At 41.2% G+C, this 23,121-nt stretch overlaps 2 protein-coding genes across 2 annotated transcripts; both read left to right on the forward strand.

The window, feature by feature from the left end:
- The first annotated feature begins 1,986 nt into the window (after positions 1–1,986).
- LOC124136340 lies at positions 1,987–8,596 on the forward strand. Its single transcript, XM_046502245.2, has 4 exons — positions 1,987–2,032; positions 2,499–2,588; positions 6,793–6,882; positions 7,970–8,596. Exon 4 carries the CDS (start codon positions 7,970–7,972, stop codon positions 8,501–8,503), a length of 534 nt encoding a protein of 177 aa, XP_046358201.2. The 5' UTR covers positions 1,987–2,032; positions 2,499–2,588; positions 6,793–6,882; the 3' UTR covers positions 8,504–8,596.
- A 5,795-nt stretch (positions 8,597–14,391) lies between these two features.
- Positions 14,392–22,317, forward strand: LOC124136338 (probable glutathione S-transferase 6). Its single transcript, XM_046502243.2, has 5 exons — positions 14,392–14,650; positions 16,253–16,345; positions 19,082–19,197; positions 20,615–20,719; positions 22,040–22,317. Exons 1-5 carry the CDS (start codon positions 14,518–14,520, stop codon positions 22,196–22,198), a joined length of 606 nt encoding a protein of 201 aa, XP_046358199.2. The 5' UTR covers positions 14,392–14,517; the 3' UTR covers positions 22,199–22,317.
- The last annotated feature ends 804 nt before the right edge of the window (positions 22,318–23,121 follow it).

Here is a 23,121-nt window from a genome sequence, read left to right on the forward strand (position 1 = left end):
GGGGGGAGACAAGCGTGGGTTGCTGAAGACCTATTCTACCCCGGATCTTCACGGGGGGAGACAAGCATGGGTTGTTGAAGACCTATTCTACTCCGGATCTTCACGGGGGGAGACAAGAAAGGGTTGCTGAAGACCTATTCTGTCCCGGATCTTCACGGGGGGAGACAAGCATGGGTTTGTTTTGTGCAGAGCAAAATTATTAATGGTACCAACATCGGTTCTCATATTCCTGTTATGGGAATATATAGTGTTGGTTGGTTGGTTTGTTGTTTTACGCCGCACTCAGCAATCTTCCAGCTTTATGACGGCGGTCTGTAAATAATCGAGTCTGGACCAGATAATTCAGTCATTCATATCATGAGCATCGATCCACGCAATTGGCATACGATGACATGCATCAACCAAGTCAGCGAGACTGACCACCCGATCCCTTTAGTAGAATAAATAGTGAAACGGTTAACATACTAATAGTGCAGTCCAGAGTTGTAAGCATCTAAAAAAACTAAGAAAACTGCGCGTTTGGTTCCCCATTCAATTTAGTACAGTGAATTCTACAAGTAACCTGTCACTGCATTGAAAACCCAGAATTGTTATCTCCTAAATGATGTATGTGTTTAGATTTAATAAATGCATGGTGTTTGAAACAGGGATTCAATATATCTCGTGAAATATGCAGTAATGATGATTATTCGTCGAAACATACCTACTAGTGTTTAGTGTATGTATAGAGAATAGGTCTTCAGCAACCGATGCTTGTATCACGAGACGACTATGCTTGTCGTCAGAGGCGACTATCGGGATCGGGTGGTCAGGCTCGCTGACTTGGCTGATGCATGTCATGGAATCGCAATTGCGTAGGAGCCGTGAAGATCCGGGGTAGAATAGGTCTTCAGCAACCCATGCTTGCCATAAAAGGCGACTATGCTTGTCGTAAGAGGCGGCTAACGGGATCGGGTGGTCAGGCTCGCTGACTTGGTTGAAGCATGTCATCGTATCCCAATTGCGTGGATCGATGCTTATAATGTCAATCACTGGATTGTCTGGCGCAGACTCGATTATTTTACAGACCGCCGTCATATAGCTGTAATATTGCCGAGTGCGGCGTTAAACAACAAACAAACAAACAAATCTGTGAGGATATACAGATCTCCAAATATATACTAGTAACATTATTAATACAATTTCACTGATGCTTTGATAGACTTGGACACGTTTAAAGGATAGCCTTACATTGTATAGACATTAGTCATATATATTTTTCAACTGAAGGATATTCGCAATAGTATTTTGGAAGATATCGATTTCTGAGGACATTTAAGTTAGGTTAATATAACATGAAATGTAACTCGTCGCCTATTCCAGGATTACATAACGTACAAATTCAAATTCCCTGCTCACACTGTAGCATCGACCAGTTTCTATTGGAAGATGGTGATTATCTAATCCATTGCGAGTTAAACATACCTTAGCTTTTCAGGCTGAGATAATAGGTGTTGTTCAGTGATATGTAACTGCTTAAACATAGGGGCAAACTAGCGGTGAAAATTATGTGAATTGGATCACAAGAAATCAGTGACGACTACAAAGGCAATATCATATTGTAACACATTTTCTTACATGTAGTGTTGATTGACGATTGTTTAACTGGGGCCGTCAAGGTGGCTTGTTATGGGTGGATGGTCACGGGCTGAGCTTCCCGGGGGGAGCAAGCTTCAGTAACAAAGCATGTTGTCACGGTAACAATCGTGTGATTGTCAGACAAAAGAATGAGACCAGCTGACGTTGTATACCGAAGCTAATGAAATGCTCATCTTGTAAACTTCGCGTCTTTGCGAACTCATTTAGAATGACTGCTTGTAGACTGAGTTGTATCACACAGAGAGAAAGAGCCAGAGAGCCAGATTGAGAGAGGGGCGTAGAGCAAGAGCGAGTTCGATAGAGAGGGACATAGAGCAAAAGAGAGAGATTGTTTATTACAGCCAGAGGATATCGAAGGTGTGTGCTGGCTATTTTTCTTGGAAAAGAATCACAGGTAACATGACACAAATGAATATGTGTTGAAGTGTACAGGGGGTATTTGTCGAACGTTCAAAAGGATATTTTAAGTTCCCAAACTGAATTAACCTCTACATAGAAGGGTTCACGCATGTAGCTTCTCGTACAGTTGTGCACAATGAAGCTATGCCAACAGACACGAAGTAGAGCTTAATCATGAATAATGAAGAAAAGTAAAATTACCTACATTTGTTTTGATATTCTATTTACTTATATGGGAAAGACGTCCACCGGTATCCTCCAACCCAAACCCCACCCCACCCCACCGCATCCCACCCCCATCCCCACACCATCAAAAACATATTTTAGTTAAACGCGGAAATCTATAGGACATAAATTCGAAGGGGGAGGGGGTATACGGACAGAAGTCTTTTCCAAGTGTATACTGTAGAATTAACTATTTATTTTTAAACTGTTTAATGTTATATATCAGTTCATTTCAGTGGTCCATAAATATCAATTCGTACGTCACTTCCCATACTCGCCCAGATCCGAAGATCCGAAGATCCGAGTCATCCATCGTTGGTGTACGTGTATGTACAGTACTTCCGTCTTCACTGTTTTGTCTCCTTCTTCACCTCAGTAATTTCGGCTGACCTGCCTCTCTTTGGGACTCGTATGTTTGAGTAGGGTGAAATATATCAGTTGGATTTAAGTATTGATATTTTTTCTGTTTATATATTGATAACATTTCTTTTTTCGGACTGATAAAAAAAAAAAAAATTGAAAATGGATACGATTTCAGTGGTTGTTGTGTTTAGAGACACCAGCTTTCAGAAATAGTTCGATTTAGTACATATATGCAATAATACATAGGTTTAGTGCATCGTGTGTGTTCAATAGCTAGACATCAACAAGAGACAGACTTATCTTAGACACGTCCTAAAACGGAAAAAAGGTTACAAATGAATTCTGTTTGAATGAACCAAGAGACTGCAACGAATTCAGTAATCCATATTTGTTGCTTTTGTTTCGCATGGCTGCCAAAAGGTTTAGCAACGTGTTAAGGTTGAAAGTTTGAGTAAATATAAAGTCATCTTCCAAACATTGCCACAAGAAGAAACTCTGTATCAACAGAGATGAAGCTCTTAAAACTATCTGCATTGAGATCTCTACATACGAATCTGAAGCGAAAATCTACGATTTGATAAAATATAATTCCGAATGTTTTGTATAACAATAAATCGTTGAATTTGACTGTGGTCGGTAAAAACAAATTGGAGTACGAATTTTGGCATAAAGTAAATTCATAATAAATGTACTTAGAAATTCTCAATACAGAATCCAGACAAACTCTAGAATTTATGTCTTATGTTAGACACTGGTTTTCAGAAGTTTACACTATTCTTTGACAGTGATAGCAATTACCGCAGTAGTTTCTCCAGATTCCCTATGGTCATTTCTGACTGGATCGCCGAATGACAAGGCGACGCCATGTTTGTTGTAATCACAGCATGTCTATCCGCACATGACCCATTGTTCAGTTGGCTTTGTCCTGCCGAGACACCTACCCCATTATATATGATTTATCTTTATTTTGCCACTGTTGCCGTTACGTACAACCTTGGGGTACAACAATACAGGAGATAATGTTGAAGGATTGCATAATATTTCTGTAAAAGGGTATTAGGAATATAAGGGGCGGTGGAGTTGCCCAGTGGTTAAAACGTTCGCTCGTCACGCAGAAGGCCCGGGTTCGATTCCCCTCATGGGTACAACGTATGAAGACCATTTCTGGTGTCCCCCGCCGTCATATTGCTGGAATATTGTAAAACCATACACACTCACTCACTGCTAGGAATAATACAAATATGTTTGTAATGCTGTTGTGTATGCAAAACCTGATCCTTAAACGTTGGTATATAATGTAACAGACTTAACCGCTATGTTTATAGTTTGTTTGTTTGTAGTTTAACGCAACACTCAGAAATAATCCAGCTATATGACGGCGGTCTGTAAATAATCGAGTCTGGACCAGACAACCCAGTGATTGATATCATGAGCATCGATCCACGCAATCAGGATACGATGACATACATCAACCAAGTCAGCGAGCCTGACCACCCGATCCCGTTAGTCGCCTCTTACGACTAGCATAGTCGCCTTTTACGGCAAGTATGGGTTTGCTTGCGACCTATTCACCCCGGATGTTCACGTGTCCGCTTTGTTTATAAGCTAGCATGGTGCTTGGTGTTAGATATGATGCACTATACAAATCATGACCCAAGAGAACATTTAAAAAATGGCAGGGTAATACATGTCGCGACCTAAAACAACCAGGAAAAAGAAGAGAACATTTAAACTGAGTAAGAAAGTTTCATATAAAGAAAGACTACATTATTGTCTACGTGTAATCAAGATGATGAAAAGATTATTAAGAACAACTTTTCAAGATGGGTTCACAGTGTTCAGAATTATTTTTATTACATGGTTAAACATGGTGTTCAGAGTTTTGGGCAATACTTTAAAGATAAATCTACTAAAGATAATATCTAGAAGCCTGACTCTGCCATTGGATTGATTATTTATTGCTTTCGAGCACATGTTTGTCCAATTCTCTTGTAGTGAGGACAGGGGTTTAGTAACTGTTCTCCCTTAGAAAATATTCATAAATCATTTCTGAACTCATGCCTTAAATTACGAGAGACTTCATCCATTCACATGCTTGATGTGGAAACAAGTCGCTTACCTTTATATGATCTAGTTAAGAAGCTTTCAGTGATGATGTATAAAGTTTTATATAAAAATTATGTAGATGAAGTTAATTGTTCTCCATCGCTCTTATATATCAAGATGAAAACAAAGTTATATGGATTTAAGTGTTGTTGGGCAATGCGATCTCTTGGTGACTGCCTCCAACAGAAAACATAATGGCTCGATATCCTCCAGTAGTTTTCAACTGATGTTCAACCTCTAATAGTTTTCAACTGATGTTCAACCTCTAATAGTTTTCAACTGATGTTCAACCTCTAATAGTTTTCAACTGATGTTCAACCTCCAATAGTTTTCAACTGATGTTCAACCTCTAATAGTTTTCAACTGATGTTCAACCTCTAATAGTTTTCAACTAATGTTCTACCTTCAATAGTTTTCAACTGATGTTCAACCTCCAATAGTTTTCAACTGATGTTCAACCTCCAATAGTTTTCAACTGATGTTCAACCTCCAATAGTTTTCAACTGATGTTCAACCTCTAATAGTTTTCAACGGATGTTCAACCTCTAATAGTTTTCAACTGATGTTCAACCTCTAATAGTTTTCAACTGATGTTCAACCCCCAGTAGTTTTCAACTGATGTTCAACCTCTAATAGTTTTCAACTGATGTTCAACCTCTAATAGTTTTCAACTGATGTTCAACCTCCAGTAGTTTTCAACTAATGTTCTACCTTCAATAGTTTTCCGCTAATGTTTAACCTCCAGTAGTTTTCAACTAATGTTTACTCCAATAGTGCAGGAATGCACGCAGTGAAGTCATCGTAGGATAGCCAAAACGCAACTATTCCTTTTCAAAAAGTTAAATCAAAATACATCACTTTAAAAAATTATTTTCTTTTTTTTTCATGTTCATATCAAAAGTTTCATAAAACAAACAACAAAAACACAGAGTTAAGCATTGTATCCCCGTCGTACAAGGACATAAGTGTTCCATCAGGCAGAATAATTTTCGAATCTTGCCGATGCCGACGCTGATTGGACAGCTATGTCTACTATTCCACCAGACCCGTGAGGATTCCAGGATAGAACAGGTCTTCAGCAACCCATGCTTGCCGTAAAAGGTGACTATGCTTGTCGTAAAAGGTGACTAACGGGATCGGGTGGTCAGGCTCGCTGACTTGGTTGATGCATGTCATCGATCCCAATTGCGTGGATCGATGCTCATGATATTAATCACTGGGTTGTCTGGTCCAGACTCGATTATTTACAGACCGCCGTCATATAGCTGGCATAATGATGAGTGCGGCGTTAAGCAACAAACCAAAAATACTATTCCACCATCCGAATCTTCAGTTGTAGCAGGTGCTGTTGCCCTCGATGCCATGGTCAAGCGTCGTTTTCTGCTCAGTTCTCACAAATTAGAAATTGAACGTGGAAGACATTATAATATTCCTCATGAATTTAGAAAATGTAAAGTTTGTGACTTATCGATATCGAAAATGAATATCACTTTTTGTTAATTTGTCCAGCTTATAGCCATCTTCGGCAAAGTTACATAGAATCTAAATTTTACATCTTTCCACATATTCCGAAGTTTCATACACTACCGTAATATCGCCAAACCCTATTATCAATATGAAAACAACAACATACTTGTTTAATGCCAATGCTGCAAGGACACAAATACTCCAACACTGATAATATGCAATAAGGTTAAAACTGGTTTTGTTAAAAAAATCAATGAAATGTTTTTTTATATTTTATACTGTTTACACCAAAATTATATTATGTTTGTACAAAAGGCCCTTGACCTACACGTGTTGAATCAAGTGAATAAAGTAAAACCTCTGGTAATTGATGTCAATGGCTTCCCGAGGATAACTGCTCACGTGGCCCAACACCCCAGCAGATGTTCTCTATAATCAAGTGTAAACTGGTCAATTTTCTGTTGCATTTTTTAGATCGAGATATAGTCTAAAAAGAACAAGAAAGTTACACAGACTTTTGCAGGACATCTTTAAAAAGGTTGTTGTCAACTTGTATACCGTATAAGGAAACAGCGCATTTAATCGAATATACAGTTCTCCTCTTACAGAGATACAGGAACCCATGTAGCAGGTGCACCAGGAACATTTCATCAACCATCAACGCTCTCTATAAGAGCACATAAGGTGATCATATGACATTGTCACGTCATTAATTAATTTACACATTTCACTCCTTAATAAGCTGCTAACAACAATGCAATATGAAATCATATGAATCACATTTTTTTTATAATTTAGGAAAATAACGAAATTGTTGCTTTCAAATTAATATTGCTTCCATCAGTTTATATTATGAGTCTACCTTGAAGCTACGAATCACGAGAGTGGCCAGTTCGTTCTGCTATTAGCTTTCATCGAGGCAAGAATCATATAGCCTGGTTAGCGCCTTCGCTCTTGTCCTCCAGATCCTAGACAATAAATTAAGCAATGAACTCAACTCAAGTCTAGAATTATTCGACAAGCCCAGATTGCCTCAGCTCCTAAATTCAGTATTGCTCTGAGCCCCATGAGGATTTTATTTTATATTTTCATGATATATATTTTTTAATAAGATAACGTTATTTCTGGGACTAAATGTTAGTCTTCCCTCTCCCACAGTGAACGATTACTGAAGAAACCTTGAACGCCACCTGTCTTGCATGTTTTCCTCCATCAATATCAGCGTACCAAACATTGTCCCCCGTGTACTGGAGGGGCGCACATAGAATGCCCTGCATTTACCATTTCTGGGCCTGAAAATATTAGTGTTATAGATATTAAGTATCCATATTTTGCAAGTAATATTGACATTTTCGGAAATAAAACTTTGAGAAAAAGAACGAAGTCTATACAGTATCCCCTTGTTCATTGCCTATAATTATTCAATGTAATAAAAATTTATATATATTACCATCCATATCAATATCAAGACAGATATACAGATAACAGAACGACAGGCATATCGATGAGTACGTACGTGAGTGAGTTGGGTTTAACGCCGCTTTGAACAGTATTCCAGTTATGTCACGGGGTGTCAGCTTAATGTGGGAGGAAAGCCCAAACCGATGCAGGTCTCGAATGTTTATCATTTTGGTGAAACCCACGAGCACGGTATTGTGCTGACAAAACTAGGAACATATTCGGGTCGAAACCGGGATTCGAAACCACCGAACTCACCTCATAACTCTACGCATAGATAACCCTGTGATGCAGCATGGTGCTTGTGTTTCAGATGCTGATGATGGGTGAGCTAATAGCCTTTTTCAAGTCTGTTATCATCATTCTTCTGAAACTGGTATTGCTGTTTCTGAAGAAGCGACACAGCAAGGAGCAGAACCTATCGGAAAATGACACCACCAACGACTCAGGATTCGGATCACACAGCCCTTCAAGCCGTGAAGATGAAGCATTTGACCTGTCCTCTGAATTGGATGCTGAGATTGGCAGACTCCGTACAGAAAACAAGGCCCTCCGGGATATAATGTCCAAGGAACATCACGGGCCACGAAGCGACTTTAATCGAAATGCAGTGAAGAGTTTGTGTAGCCGAAGGGGGACCAGTTTAACTGACATGTCACATCATGTGGACTTTGTGACCAGTACCCCTCGGTCACCGGCACCTGACGTCGCCGTACACGACGTCGTATGCCAGAAGCTGATGCTAAAACTACAACTGGAGAGGGAAGAGAATGACCGACTTCAGAATTACATCAACGACATTATGTACATGGTACTTGAAAACAGACAGAGCTTATTAGAAAAATGAAAAATCACACCAATGCGTGTTTGCTATACGTTGTCCAACTAAATAATAAACGTTTGTTTGTTTTGTTTGTTGTTTAACGCTGGAATAATAAATGTGACATGACTGTTTACTTGTACTATATTTGGAAAGGAGCGGATGAGTGTAGTTTTACACCGAAGTTATCAATATGACAGCTCTGTCACGATTTGTTTGTTTTGTTGTTTAACGCCGCACTCAGCAATATTCCAGCTACATGACGGCGGTTAGTAAATAATCAGGTCTGGACCAGACAATCCAGTGATTGATATCATGAGCATTGATTCTCGAAATTGGGATGCGATTACATGCATCAACCATGTCAGCGAGCCTGACCACCCGATCCAGTTAGTCGTCTCTTACGACAAGCATAGCCTCCTTTTACGGCAAGCATGGGTTGCTGAAGACCTATTCCACCCGGATCTTCACGGATCAGCTCTGTCACAACGACCTGCAGATAATTAATCTTGGCCTGATTAAATCATAGACTGGAAGCATTGGCAATTTATTACAATTGTTGTCTTGGTAACGTGACGCTCTGTCAGGGAGGTGGCACATGGTAAACTGTCGGAATAACCGCACGTGTTTGCAACATACACAGTTTACCTTTTTCGTCCACGTTCAGACTCCTAAACCAACTTGCACAACGCGATCTTAGCTCTAAGATGATCGTAACTCCCATACTTTAACATAGGCTTACGATAGTCTTAGCGCTAAGATCGCTTTGTGCAAGTGGGCCCTGATAACGTATTACGACCGAGTATCCTTATAGACTGTCGTGCGACTGTCCGCCGATTCATAGTGGTGTGGTGTGGTGTGGTGTGGTGTGGTTGATATTGTGAGCAACTATCCACGCCGTCGGCGTACGACGACACGTAGTCAACCAATTCATCTGACCACCCGATCCTCTCGCCTCTTGCGACCAGGGGAGCACGGGTGGCCCAGGGTAGCAGCACTGTTTCAGCGATGTCGGCATACCTGTAAGCGAGTTAGGGGCACGGGTGGCCCAGTCGTCTGAGGCGCCGCGAGATTCGCTGTTCAGAGTTGCGTCCCTTGGACACGCCAGAAACTTTTGACTGTGGGTTCGAATCCCGGTTCGCCCCGATTATGTTTCTCGTCGGTTTCACCGAAGTGGTAAACGTCTGCATCACTTCGGGCTTTCCTCCCACATCAAGCTGACACGCCGCGATATAACTGTAACACTGTTAAAAGATGCGTTAAACGCAACCAGCGTAGGATGCCGGGGAGCAATTCTAGCCATGAATGATTAAATATGTATTGACGTAAAACCTTTTATGCCTTTACTTAAAAAATACTTGTTATTTTCAACTTGACCACACAAAAAGAAGACCCAAAATCAACGCGATTTACCTCCTGTGACGTCATGTATTGATATTTGTTACAAGACAACTGACAAGACAACAAATTACTCATTTCTTTACCAGGACTATGTTTGCTCATAACAGGCCCTCCAACAAGGGCATGTAAAAATTTGGTGATTGATAAATGTGCACGAGTTAAAATATGAACCGTATATGTGCCACGGAACAGGCATTGCAAATCACGTGCATATCACGCAGGAGCTGCTCACAGGTAAACATATCTTTTTCAATACGGTTATCAAAACAACGTGGTTTAAACAACGTAAGTGCTTGGGTTCCTTGAATATTGCCCATATATTGAGTAGGTTAGATCACTTGAACTCTGACATCTGAATAATCACCACTAGATGACGTAACAGCAGGTTTCTTATTGTTGAAAGAAATCGCTGTCAGTTCGTTAGTGTCACGAGAAACTTGTGTTGCACGTGCGAAACTGACAAGTCGTCGGTCGACTCGTCTGCTGCGCTTGGTCTCGTCTCTGTCCAGTACCAAAAGCATAAGCGTGTGCCGGGCCTGTACTTTCAACATACATTTCTGTTATGTTAATCTATAAGATATGATAATCATGATTCATTGTGGTGTTTAAATTTCTCATGTTATTAGTGAGTGAAATTGGTTTCACTGCTTTGAACAGTATTCCCGTTTATCGTTATTGCTGATCATTTTCCGCTCTGGCGGATAGTGTCTGTGGAAGGTCTGTGGTTCGATCCACTGGCCGCGTCAGATCCCAAAAATGTGAAAAAATGGTACTTTTTCACACAAAATGGCGTTCAGCATTAAAAGTCCAAGTAATCTGGGCCATTTTGTCACTCAACTTGGAATAAATTGCAACCGAATTTATTTCACCACAATGAATTTCTACAAATTCCCAAGAACAACAAACTAAAAGTCCCAAGCAATCCTGGTTTGGGAAATATGTCTAATTTGCATAATCCAATATGACTACCAATTATCAATATCTATTCCATGTTTGAGATGAGGTTCAATCTTTTGATGATAAAAGGCATGTGTTGTGTTGTGAAATAGCCATATTGTGTTTCTAAAAAGATATTAACTATAACTGAACGTTTTCGACTTTGGATAAATCTACAAATATTGAAGATGGCCACCAAATTCAAGATGGCCGCCAAGTTTCCTTAATATGAGTTTAGACTATGGAATTTTTAACTCTAAAGACCGCCGTGGTCTGGAGGTAGAGCGTCCGCCTGTAGAGCTGAAGGTCCGGGGTTCGATCCCCGGGCGCGTCATACCAAAAGACGTTAAAAGATGGTACTTGTTACCCTGCCTGGCGCTCGGCATTAAGGGGCTAAAACAAGGACTGGTGGGCTCGGAGTCAGTATACTGTGTCTGAGTGGGGTGTTAAATATTAAACTGCGGCATGTTATCTCAGTGAGCTGGCACTATAAATCGGCATCAGTCCGGACTAATACAAGCAGCCACACACATGCATTCACGTCGCTATATAAGTGCAATAATCTTGGACGCGACGTTAAACCCAATTTCACCTCACCCCACCTTTAACTCTAAAACAGTGTGATAGGACTTATATGCATACTTATTACTCAGTGGCACACAAACTCACTGAAGTATAGTTTACACTTTTAGATAATATACTCTGTCACTATTGCCCTATAATGGCCAAAACTTCTAAGATTGCCGCCAAGAGATTGCTGGATAGACATGAAATATCAATACACTATTGGTCTTTGATGACATATTTGAGTAATTTGAACTTCTACACTGGGGTAAACAAACCCAAGGATGCATGTAGAATACTCAATCATTTGCATAAATCCAATATATCCACCAAATATCAAAATGTATCTCGTAAATGACATGTTTTGGCAAGTCTAAATATCAATATTGATTGTTATTGTCTGTATCTACTTATTACCATGAAAATAAACACTAGGATGAACACTAATAAAACACTTGTTTTCTTTAATATAAATACCAGTTGGAAAAACAGTGTGTCCACACGAGGTCCTCTCAGAATTAATCCAAACCAGTTGTTTCACTAGTAGTTCATTTGCGGAAATCCAATATAACCGCCAAATACCAATATTTGATTGTTTGTTTATTTGTTTAAAGCCGCATTCAGCAATATGACAGCTATATGACGACGGTCTGTAAATAATCGAGTCAGAACCAGATAATCTAGTGATTGATATCATGAGCAACGATCCACGCAATTGGGATACGATGACATGCATCAACCAAGTCAGCTGGCTTGGCCACCCGATCCCGTAAGTCGCCGTTTACGGCAAGCATGGGCTGCAGAAGACCTATTCTATCCCGGATCTACCCCGGATATTTAAATATAAACCTAAAAAGTGCTCATTCAGTTACATGATGGTGTGATTCGTGATCATTAGTACGTGATGAACAATGGAACAACTGTCAAAGTGAATGCTGTAGCTTGACGTTGCACGCTCATTATGTACATGTACATGTACCTCGAAAGTCACAACAGGTTTGTTATCCTCTGAGAAGTCTGGCAACTGTTAATTGGTACAGCTTGTATTCCCCGCACACAGCACTGCAAGTGAGACCATATTTCCGGTAAGTGCATCTTCGTATGTTACAGTCTTTTTTTAAATTACATCAGATGATGTCCTGGAGTGCTGAAGGTGCTGCAGGCTGATCTGAATGTATTGGTAAGCACCATCCATCTATCGTGTGCCATCCCCGCTCCATTATCTCTCTTTAACCCTTTCCACTCCATTATCTCGTAGTAGACACGGGGTCTGTGGTATCTTGTGGCTGCAGAGGATGGTGGCAGAGTTTGTGGCTCTACGTGTGATAGGATCTTCGTCACTTTCCCCCAAAATCGTTTGTATCACAAGCTATCCAGTCCTTCCTTCTTACATCCGCTATATAAGACACTATTGAATGTTTACGTGCTTCCGTGATGACTTTTTCATCCCCATTTTCTTCTGTTTGGCTGAACATTTTAGCCTGATCACAGAACAAGGAAGGCATTATTCTTCAATGCTAGACCCTTTCCCAAGCCAAACAGTCGAGGCGCGGTGTCACAGCCAAGAATTGTTTTTAAAAAGAGCACATGCTTACATACATCACTGCCCAGCAGCAGCGTTGATTGCTTCATGCACATAATCCCGTGCCTGCTTGAAGCTGGCTTGGGTTCAGGTGCCAGGAACAAGTCAAGTGCTTCCATCTTAACATGATGGAGAAGGCGGACGAGCAAGTCTGTGTCATCTCCCACCAGGACAGTGTGACAGCGTCTTGTTTTGAATGAACTGTTCTGCACCAAGCTCTCTCCGGTTTGTCACCCAGACAGACAATGAAACGCTGTTTGTGTTTTGCTTTGTTCTAGAGTTCTTCCTTCTACGATTGAATAATCATTTCCCCCGTGAAATAATCTATCTCTCGCCAGAAAAGGCCCCTGTGTTGCATCTTTCGTTGATGTATCATCATTATGGGTCCTGATAAGAATTAGGCCCCAGCATATACAGTAAAGTACGGTTATAACGAACTCAAAGGGACTACTAATTTTAGTTCGTTATAACCGTAGTTCGTTATAAGCATATATATAGCATAACTACAACAAATAGTCGGGACCAAAAAAGTAAGTTCGTTATATCCGTCAGTTCGTTATAACCGTGTTCGTTATAACCGTAGTTTACTGTAGAAGCACGCCTGTTGAAAAGAAAACATGCAACAGATTGCTACAAATCAGTGTATGTAATAGTATAAGTGATCTTAATCATGTTCAGAAAGTGTTTTTTTATTATGCCAAGCCGAGATATTGTACATTTTATAGGCAAACTTGTATTGCAGTTGAAAATATTTAGTGCATAACCGTGGCATGTGATTTATTTTCAGTAAATTCAGTGTATGTTTATATCAGCATTATGTAATGTATTGAAATGTCCTTTACTTAATATTAATAGGGTATATATTAGAGCCTATTCACTTTATGGTTCAAATATTTTGTATGATCTTGTAGATAATTATACTATATTTATGCTGGTTTATAGTCTCTCGTAACCCTTAACGGTTAGTTCATTTTGATTGTCTGGACTGGATTATTTACAGACCGCCGTGAGATATCTGGAATAATGCTGAATACAAACAAACACTTTCAATGATCCTATAATGAACTTTTATTTATTACTATTTCATGTAAGGTACTTTGATAAACAATTTGTCTGTCTCTGTCCGTCCGTCCGTCCGTCCGTCCGTGGTCAGGCTCGTTGACTTGGTTCATTGCATATCATTGTATGGATAGTATAGCGTGGATAGTTGCTCGGAACAGATGAATTGCGTCACATACATGTAGCCGGGATATTGCTGTGTGCGGCGTTAAACAACAGACAATGCTGATAAACGAACAGTTACGAATGCAGAAGCTGAACTTTAAAGCACGGACACAATGACCTACATAGAGAGCTGAAACGTGTACAGCTTCACGCAAGGCCGGTCACAAAATTACCCACAATGAGTCTCCAGTTGACTATTCATACATCTGATGGGTATCTATTACGCCACTCCAGCCCTGATCGTGCATTTGGCATCACGCTGCTGTAAAACTCTCGGCGCAGCTGGTCCGTCCCCCAGTATTGAAATCATCACCGACGTCTGCGAGCCTTCAAAATGTCGACCTACAAACTCATATATTTCGATCTTCGCGGTAAGGGTGAACTTGCCCGTCTGATACTTACATACCAGGGCCAGGAATATGAAGACTCGAGATTCTCTATGGACCAGTGGCCGGAAATAAAACCCAGTAAGTCAGTGTAATATATCGAGTGTATGTAATCTGAAATTCTGCTGCAACATATTGTGATTTATTCGTGACATGTCAATGAACTTCTCATTGAGTAAGCATAATAATAGCTTTCATTTTCCTGTTTCTTATTGTCGTTTGACTGTCATGTGAATTTGAAAAAACGGTTGTGTTGAACATGACAAGGTGCGAGAACTTTAGCTAGGTCATTGGCGGGCACAGACAGTTACGCCTCAGCTGTGCCTGTGTGTGAATCATTCCTTCTGTCCTCGCGCAGATATCGAGCGCAACACAGCCTCTGTTAGACTTGCACAAGTCTGTAATCATAATTCCTCGATTATATAAATAATCAAAACTTGTTGTCCCTTTAAAAGACTGCCTTGCGTCCTTGCGGTCTTTGCTTATCTAGACTTGCATATTATAGGGAGACATCCCATACATCCGTGGACTTATCATTCAGTGCAGGCTTGGATCAAGGCTAAGCCTCTTTCAAGTCTGTGTCGAAAAGCTGCTGCAAACGTTATACGTTAAAAACAAGACATTGGTGCATCCAAATCTAACCGCAAAATAGGAATCAGGAGGATTGTAAAGCTTGCGATATCACAAACGTGTCTACTGTGTCCCGATCACTGTTGTAAGGTATCCAAAACAAAAAGACATTCAATATAAACCCAAATTAAAAGTGTTTTGTCTAACTTATGGACAGAAAATAATCTCTGAAACAATATATTTCAGCATGTTCATGGTTCAAACAAACTTTCTGCGAACCTTAAGAAACGTGCATAAAATATCTGTTGTTGGCGTGCATGTACTTGAAAAAGAGATTCTTCATAGCATAATGATTTATCGGCGCCTGTAGTATGTTGTTCGCTCAACAGGTTACCGATACGAGGGTTCGATCCACTGGAATATAAAGAAAACATTTCTCATTTGATTTTACATCATTCCGAAGGTTTCATTATGGTGTTTAAATGCAAAGTAAATCCTAGCACCGGTGGCCCAGTCGTCTTAGAAGCCGCAATTCGCTGTGCCGAGCTAACCCAACTCTCTTACTCACTTTGCAAATTTGACTTGTATTTCACAGATAAAATAATCAACTAACCGCAATAGACCCTAATAGTAACATAGGAAATGTGAAATCAGGGGTGCAAAACCAATGTTTCGAGGGCGCGAAGCAGTCGGGTTTGGGGGCATGCCCCCTAAATAAATTTAAAAAATTAAAACCTCTTAAACGCTATTTCCTGCATTTTGGAACCGATTATGTTAGATTTTATTTGTAACAAATATTAGTAATTTATTTATTATAATTTTTTATTTGTAGTATATATAGGTGTTTCACCAACACCTTTAAGACTTTCAGTCAAGAAACATCTTTACGTTTTCACACTGTTTCTCGGGAGTCGTATTGTACATGGTAGCTACATTATTATGTAAAAAACAATATTGCTTTTTTTCATGATACTTGCACTTAAATATTTGAAAATATATCCCATTTAATCCCACATATTTTTTATTTTTAAAATCGTAGATCAATCCTGTATTATTGTTGTGAGAATATGTCCTTTGAACGTGGCATTAATCGGTATTTAATGACCATTTCAGAAATGCCCTTCGGACAAGTTCCAGTCTTGGAAGTTGACGGGAAAATGTTTTCTGAGAGTGTGGCTATAAATAACTTTCTAGCCCGGAAGTTCGGTGAGTACATTGTGAACAAATATACGCATGCGCAGGGATCAGTGAGCGAAACCAATCAGTTTGTATTGCGATCAGTCGCAAATGTTATATCATCGATATTTTCATCGGTTTGTATACACTACGTTCCTGACCACCCCTGTGGTTTAGTAGATAGGGCGTCTGCCCGGAGAGCGGAAGGTCGTGGTTTCGATATCCGGTCGCGTCCAACCAAAAGACGTTAAATATAGTACTTGTTGTTACCCTGTCTGGCGCTCGGCATTAAGGGGCTAAAACAAGGACTGGTGGGCTCGGAGTCAGTATACTGTGTCTGAGTGGGGTATTAAATATATAACTGCGGCATGGTATCTCAGTGGGCTAGCAGTATAAAATCGGCATCAGTCCGGACCAGTACAAGCAGCTACACACACACGTGCATACACGCCGCTATATAAGTGCAATGATCTTGAACGCGACGTTAAACCCCATTTCACACCATCTCGATAGTCCACTGTTTTTTTAACACTACATTCCTCCATCGCCCGTGCATAGATACGGTTATTATTCAGGTTATTTTGCTATCTTGGGGCGGTGGGGTAGCCTAGTGGTTAAAGCATTCGTTCGTCACGCCGAAGACCCGGGTTCGATTCCCCATATGGGTACAATGTATGAAGCCCATTTCTGCTGTCCCCGCCGTGATATTGCTGGAATATTGCTTAAAGCGGTGTCAAACCATACTCACTCACTAACTATGTTGTTGTTTTAACAAACACAACAGTGAAAGAAAGTAATTGGTTTCGTGAGTTTGCAGACCAATGGGCGTAAGATTTACATGGCTCAAACGACAAGGTTTCTCAGATCACTATTTGTACAACATCGACCATGCACTTGCGACCATTGGCTTCACACAGTATTTCAATGTAAGGTACTGCAGTAAACTACGTTTATAACGAGAACTCTTATTACGAACCGTCCGCCCGGAGAGCGGAAGGTCCGGGGTTCGATCCCCGGCCGCGTCATACCAAAAGACGTTAAAAGATGGTACTTGTTGTTACCCTGTCTGGCGCTCGGCATTAAGTATACTGTTTCTGAGTGGGGTATTCATGTTTAACTGCGGCATGGTATCTCAGTGAGCTAGCACTATAAATCGGCATCAGTCCGGACTAGTACAAGCAGCCACACAAACACACACACGTGCATGCAAGTCGCTATAAAAGTGCAATAATCTTGGACGCGACGTTAAACCCAATTTCACCTCACCTCACCTTATTACGAACTGACCGGTATAACGGATTTATTTTTTAGTCCCGCCCATTAGTTGTATATATGCTGTGTATACGCTTATGACGAACTACGGTTATTACGAACTCAAATTCGTGGTCCTATTGAGTTCGTTATAACCGTAGTTTACTGTAGTAGGGTTCACACAATTGAAGCACGGAGTAGGGCTCATTTGACTGAGTTATCCACGTCCTCATATTATAAGCAGATTAATAGAAAAACGCGTCACCATCTGAAAGGTACCGTGTATACAAGACCGTATTGACGTTCGGAATGTTACAGAAACGGGTCCGATAGTACAACAGGACAGCCAGGCCGAAACTAAAATGTGGTCACCTTCCATATACGATTAATACAATCCACCCTTATAAACATCCAACCCTAAATTTATCTACGCTGCTATGGCCCATAGGAACCAAGACTTGAAGGTATATGACGTCACATACAATATTAACTCGCCCATTTGCTTCAAACTTTATAGTAGAACTATTTTTATCAGTTGAGTAGGACAACTTTCAAACTGTTTTAGGAAAGTCGTTTCGATCATTTTGAAAAATAGGTTGTTTTGGGTTTTAAGAAAGTATAATTCTGATACTCAACAAGTAATGCATCATCAAGATTGGTTAGTTACAATGCGTGTCCTTGTACACTTCATGTCAACGTACCTCAGACCCGTGAAGATCCGGGGTAGAATAAGGCTTCAGCAAACCATGCTTGCCGTAAAAGGTGATCGGGTGGTCAGGTTCGCTGACTTGGTTGATGCATGTCATTGTATCCCAATTGCGTGGATCGATGCTCATGATGTCAGTCACTGGATTGTCTGGTCCAGACTCGATTATTTACAGATCGCCGTAATATAGCTGGAATATATCTGAGTGCGGCGTTAAACAACAAACAAAGACAAAGTCATCGTACCAAGACGGCGTGAATCTTTGGGCTGTAAACCACTTGTATGCATCCCCCGGCTTCAATGGTATATATCGTGGAATATAGCTGGAATACAGTATTATGTCAGTATTACTTCGGCTAGTTCATCTGCAACGCGGGGACCCCGGGAGGCCCAGTCGGCTAACACACTGCAATTCGCTGTTCAGAGTTGCGTCCCTTGGAAACGCCAGAAACCTGTGATCGTGGGTTCGAATCCCGGCTCGACCCGCTTATGTTTCTAGGTTTGTCGTGGATTTCACCAAAGTGGTTAACGTCCAAGACCTGCATCGGTTTAGGCTTTCCAACCACGTAATGCTGACACGCCGTGATATAACTGGAATACTGTTAAAAGCGGTCCGGGAGTTAAACCAAACTCACTCACGCAAATGTGACTTGTATTTCACAGATAAAATGGACAACTAGCCGCAATAGACTTTAATACTTACATAGAAAATGTGAAATTAACCCTTAAAGTGAAAGTCTCATGGGTTTATACAACTTTGCAGATTTTGATAGATCGTAACATTACCGCTGCTTTGTATCTCCCTCCAGGGCTATACGGAAGTACTGACTTCGAGATGGTTGAGGTGGACCAAGTTGTGGGCATCACCCAGGACATGTGGAAGGTCATCGTGGACTGGGTTCACGAAAATGATGAAACAAAAAAGGTTTGTCGTTAAAGTAGAAAGACCTTCGATACTGCTAAATACAGTGAAAAATAGGTCCCAAGTACCCAGTGCTTGTCGAAGAGACGACTGAAGAAGTTCGGTGATGAGGCTCGATGAGGACGTCATGCATTGCTTTGCCTGGTCCAGACTCCTATCTTTACACGGCACCGCGACACAGCTGAAACCTCAGCTGACTAAAGATCTAGAGGATGATCTAGAGGGTGATCAAGCTAGGTAACAAGCTCATTGCGGTTCATCTTGCCCTGATGGTGTGGATCATGATCCAGTCTCTGATTTGCCTGGCAGAGCTCCTTTACAGCTGAAAAGTTAGCCGACACCAGATGACTAAAGATCTAGAGGATGATCTAGAGGGTGATCAAGCAGGGTAACAAGCTCATTGCGGTTCATCTTGCCATGATGGTGTGGATCTTGAACCAGTCTCTGATTTGCCTGGCAGAGCTCCTTTACAGCTGAAAAGTTAGCCGACACCAGATGACTAAAGATCTAGAGGATGATCTAGAGGGTGATCAAGCTAGGTAACAAGCTCATTGCGGTTCATCTTGCCCTGATGGTGTGGATCATGATCCAGTCTCTAATTTGCCTGGCACAGACTCCTTTACAGCTGAAAAGTTAGCCGACACCAGATCTTGAGGATCGGGCTCGGTGACCAGCTAATTTGTTCTTGCCTTTGTCATAATGGTGTTGCTGGTTCCTGGACCAGACTCCTATATTTACAGAGCTTCGCAATACAGCTGAAACGTTAGTCGACAAACAATCTGGGGGACCAGGTGACCAGGCCTGGTAATTGCATTTCATCTTGCGCTGATCACAATGGTGTGGGTCGAACTCAGTCACTGATTTGCCTGGTCCAGGCGCAATCATTTTCAGACAACCGTGACATAGCTGGAATATTGCGGCCTTTTGGCAACTGCTGTGTTTATCAGTTTATTGAAATTTATAGTACACCGTGGGTATCTTGGTTTCATTATTAAATGCAGTCTACATTGGATCGGGGGGGCTGGTCCAGTGACTAGGTTGATTGCAGGCAAGTGGGAGATTTGGACTGGGGTGGATAGGGTGTAGATGGGTTTGGGGGGTGGAATGGGAATTGGGTGAGGGGGAGGTTGGTTGGGGAGGCTAGGGTTTTTGTTAGATTCACCATCTCCGGATGCTTTCAATACAGCTTGGCAAATAAACTTTATCCAGTGATTTTGGAAACAAAATAAATTCATAAATAACATCCCAAGTCCCCCTCCATATATGATATGCAAATGATCCTAATCCGACTGTGTTCGGACGTTGCTGTCAATATTAGGCTCTTGTTTGCTTCTCCAAGACTCAATTATTTATTAGAGCTGGAATATTGCTGACAGCGGCGTAAACCAACACTCAGCTGATATATGTTTCTCTGTTTTAGGCTGCCTTGCAGAAGGAAAATGAGGAGAAGAATTTCCCCAAATATCTGGATTTCTTCGAAAAGATTCTGAAAACTAATGACACTGGCTTCTATGTTGGTAATCAGGTATGTTTGACTGACGAAAATACATCACAGTGTATAATCTCCACCAGTAACTCAAATAACATAGGCCCCTTTTTTTATTTTTTTATTTTTGTTTTGATGAGTAAAAAAATATTACAGAAAATAGCCACGATTTAGCCTTGCAGCCTTGCAGCCGTCACTCAAAGCCATGATCATTTATCATTATACACGAATTTGTCGATCAACTTCACATTTCCAAATTGGTCAAAATACCATTTAGACCTCGTGTCCAAGCATATCGTGAAGGTATATCACGGCGCGGCAGCTTGATGTTGGATGAAAGACCGAAGTGATGCAGGTCTCAGTTGTTTACCATGAGCACGGGTATGGTGCTGACAACAAAGAAACATTATCGTGGCAAACCGGGAATCGAACCAACGATCATGGGTTTCTGGCGTGCCCAAAACAACGACACTGTTTCCCGGGCTCACTGATGTAGGATGAGATGAGTTTAAGCGAAAAGGGGATCCGGGGATCGAACCCATGACCTTCCGCTCTCCGGGCAGACGCTCTATCCCCTAGACCACGGAGACGGTCTTAAGTAGGACGATGGTACGCAGATATGTTTACCACTATTGTTCAACCTGTGCGCTCTCGGTATGGTGCCAAAGATCCTTATTTTGGTTAATCGTGGATCCGAACCCACGACCAAAGCATCCCTGGACTTTACTCTGCGGCTCCTAAGATGTCTCCATGCAGATTTTATGTTCACAGTATTGGTCACTGACAGGGGTGTTTAAGGCACCACCCTTGAAGATTCCATGTTATAATTGGTCTTCAGCAACCCATGTTTGTCTGAGGAGGCGACTAACAGGATCAGGTGATCAGACTCGGTGACTTGGTTCATGGATGTCATCGCACCCCATTTGCGTCGATCGATGCTCATGACATCAATCAAAGATTCGATTAAGTACAGACCGTCGTCATATAGCTGGAATAGTGCTGTATGTGGCGTTAAACAACAACAAAAAACAAAAAACCCACTATGGTTCAACATGAGCACGCTGGGTATGGTGCTCACAAACCAAAGATCAAAATTTGGGTGAATCGAGGATTCCAACCAATGAGTATAGCACCCCGACACACCAAGAGGTCTTGATTCTGCGGCGCCCGAGATCTCACCTGGCAGATATTATGCCCACAGTTTTGACCACTGATCTTCAAGGCACCATCATCGGTACGGCAATGACAGACTACAGATCATAAAGCGTGTGAATCAGGGATCTCACACAACTCTGAACCCATGTGTTAAACTGTTTGGCCATCAACGGTTTTCCGTCATGCTTTTTTTGTTTGTTTCAGCTGTCATATGCTGACCTGGCGGTGTTCGATGCCCTGGACATAGAAGTACCCGACTCTGTTGTGGATCGGTTTCCCCTGGTTAAAGCCAACAGGGAGAGAGTGAGGACAAACGACAAACTCAAAGATTACATCGCGTCGCGCAAGGAGGCTACTGTCTGAGTCAGACAGATATCTTTGTCTGATATTTGACTCTCAAATTGAAATCCGCATAACTTGAAATCCCTTGATCTGTTTAAATACGCAATGTCTATTTTGATTAAATTGCTGTTATGGTTTTATACTCAGTTAATTTATTTATTTGCTCGACCGGCGAAGGGACCAATATGGATTTCGCGTAAGAATATATAGGTCCCCAGCAACCTTTGCTGTTTGTAAGAGTCTCCTATAGATCGGGTCGTCAGGCTCGTTGACTTATATCATGTCATGTCACCGTACTCCGAGGGCATGGATCGTTCTTCATAATATCAATCACTGGAATGTCTGGTACAGCCATGCAGCTAAAGCGTTAAACAAACTAGCGGAGGAGAATCTAAGCTATTGTCTGACTGCATCGTCCATCAGTTAATATTTGACATTAAGCTCTACTGACTGAAAGTTTTCTATCTGTCTGTCCGTCAGTCCGACGTCTGTCCTGACACAAGGCCAATGAAGCTGCAACTTTGGATGATCACAATGATGAGTAGATTGACACATTGATACAGCTGGGTAGATCGAAACAATGATAGGCAGATCGACACATTGATACAGCTAGGTAGATCGACACAATGATCAGTAGATCGACACATTGATACAGCTGGGTAGATCGACACAATGATCAGTAGATCGACACATTGATACATCTGGGTAGATCGACACAATGATAGGCAGATCGACACATTGATACAGCTGGGTAGATCGACACAATGATAAGTAGATCGACACATTGATACAGCTGGGTAGATCGACACAATGATAAGTAGATCGACACATTGATACAGCTGGGTAGATCGACACAATGATAAGTAGATCGACACATTGATACAGCTGGGTAGATCGACACAATGATAGGCAGATCGACACATTGATACAGCTGGGTAGATCGA

The sequence above is a fragment of the Haliotis rufescens genome, unplaced genomic scaffold (assembly GCF_023055435.1).
Source record: "Haliotis rufescens isolate VD_foot unplaced genomic scaffold, xgHalRufe1.0.p SCAF_22, whole genome shotgun sequence".
Classification (NCBI taxonomy): Eukaryota; Metazoa; Mollusca; class Gastropoda; order Lepetellida; family Haliotidae; genus Haliotis; species Haliotis rufescens.

Excerpts from the sequence above, each read along its gene's own strand:
- LOC124136340 (XM_046502245.2), top strand. The coding sequence starts at position 7,970 with ATGCTGATGATGGGTGAGCTAATAGCCTTTTTCAAGTCTGTTATCATC.
- LOC124136338 (XM_046502243.2), top strand. The coding sequence starts at position 14,518 with ATGTCGACCTACAAACTCATATATTTCGATCTTCGCGGTAAGGGTGAA. Across the intron at positions 16,346-19,081 it reads CTTTCTAGCCCGGAAGTTCG|GGCTATACGGAAGTACTGAC; the intron begins GTGAGTACATTG and ends ATCTCCCTCCAG. Across the intron at positions 20,720-22,039 it reads GCTTCTATGTTGGTAATCAG|CTGTCATATGCTGACCTGGC; the intron begins GTATGTTTGACT and ends TGTTTGTTTCAG.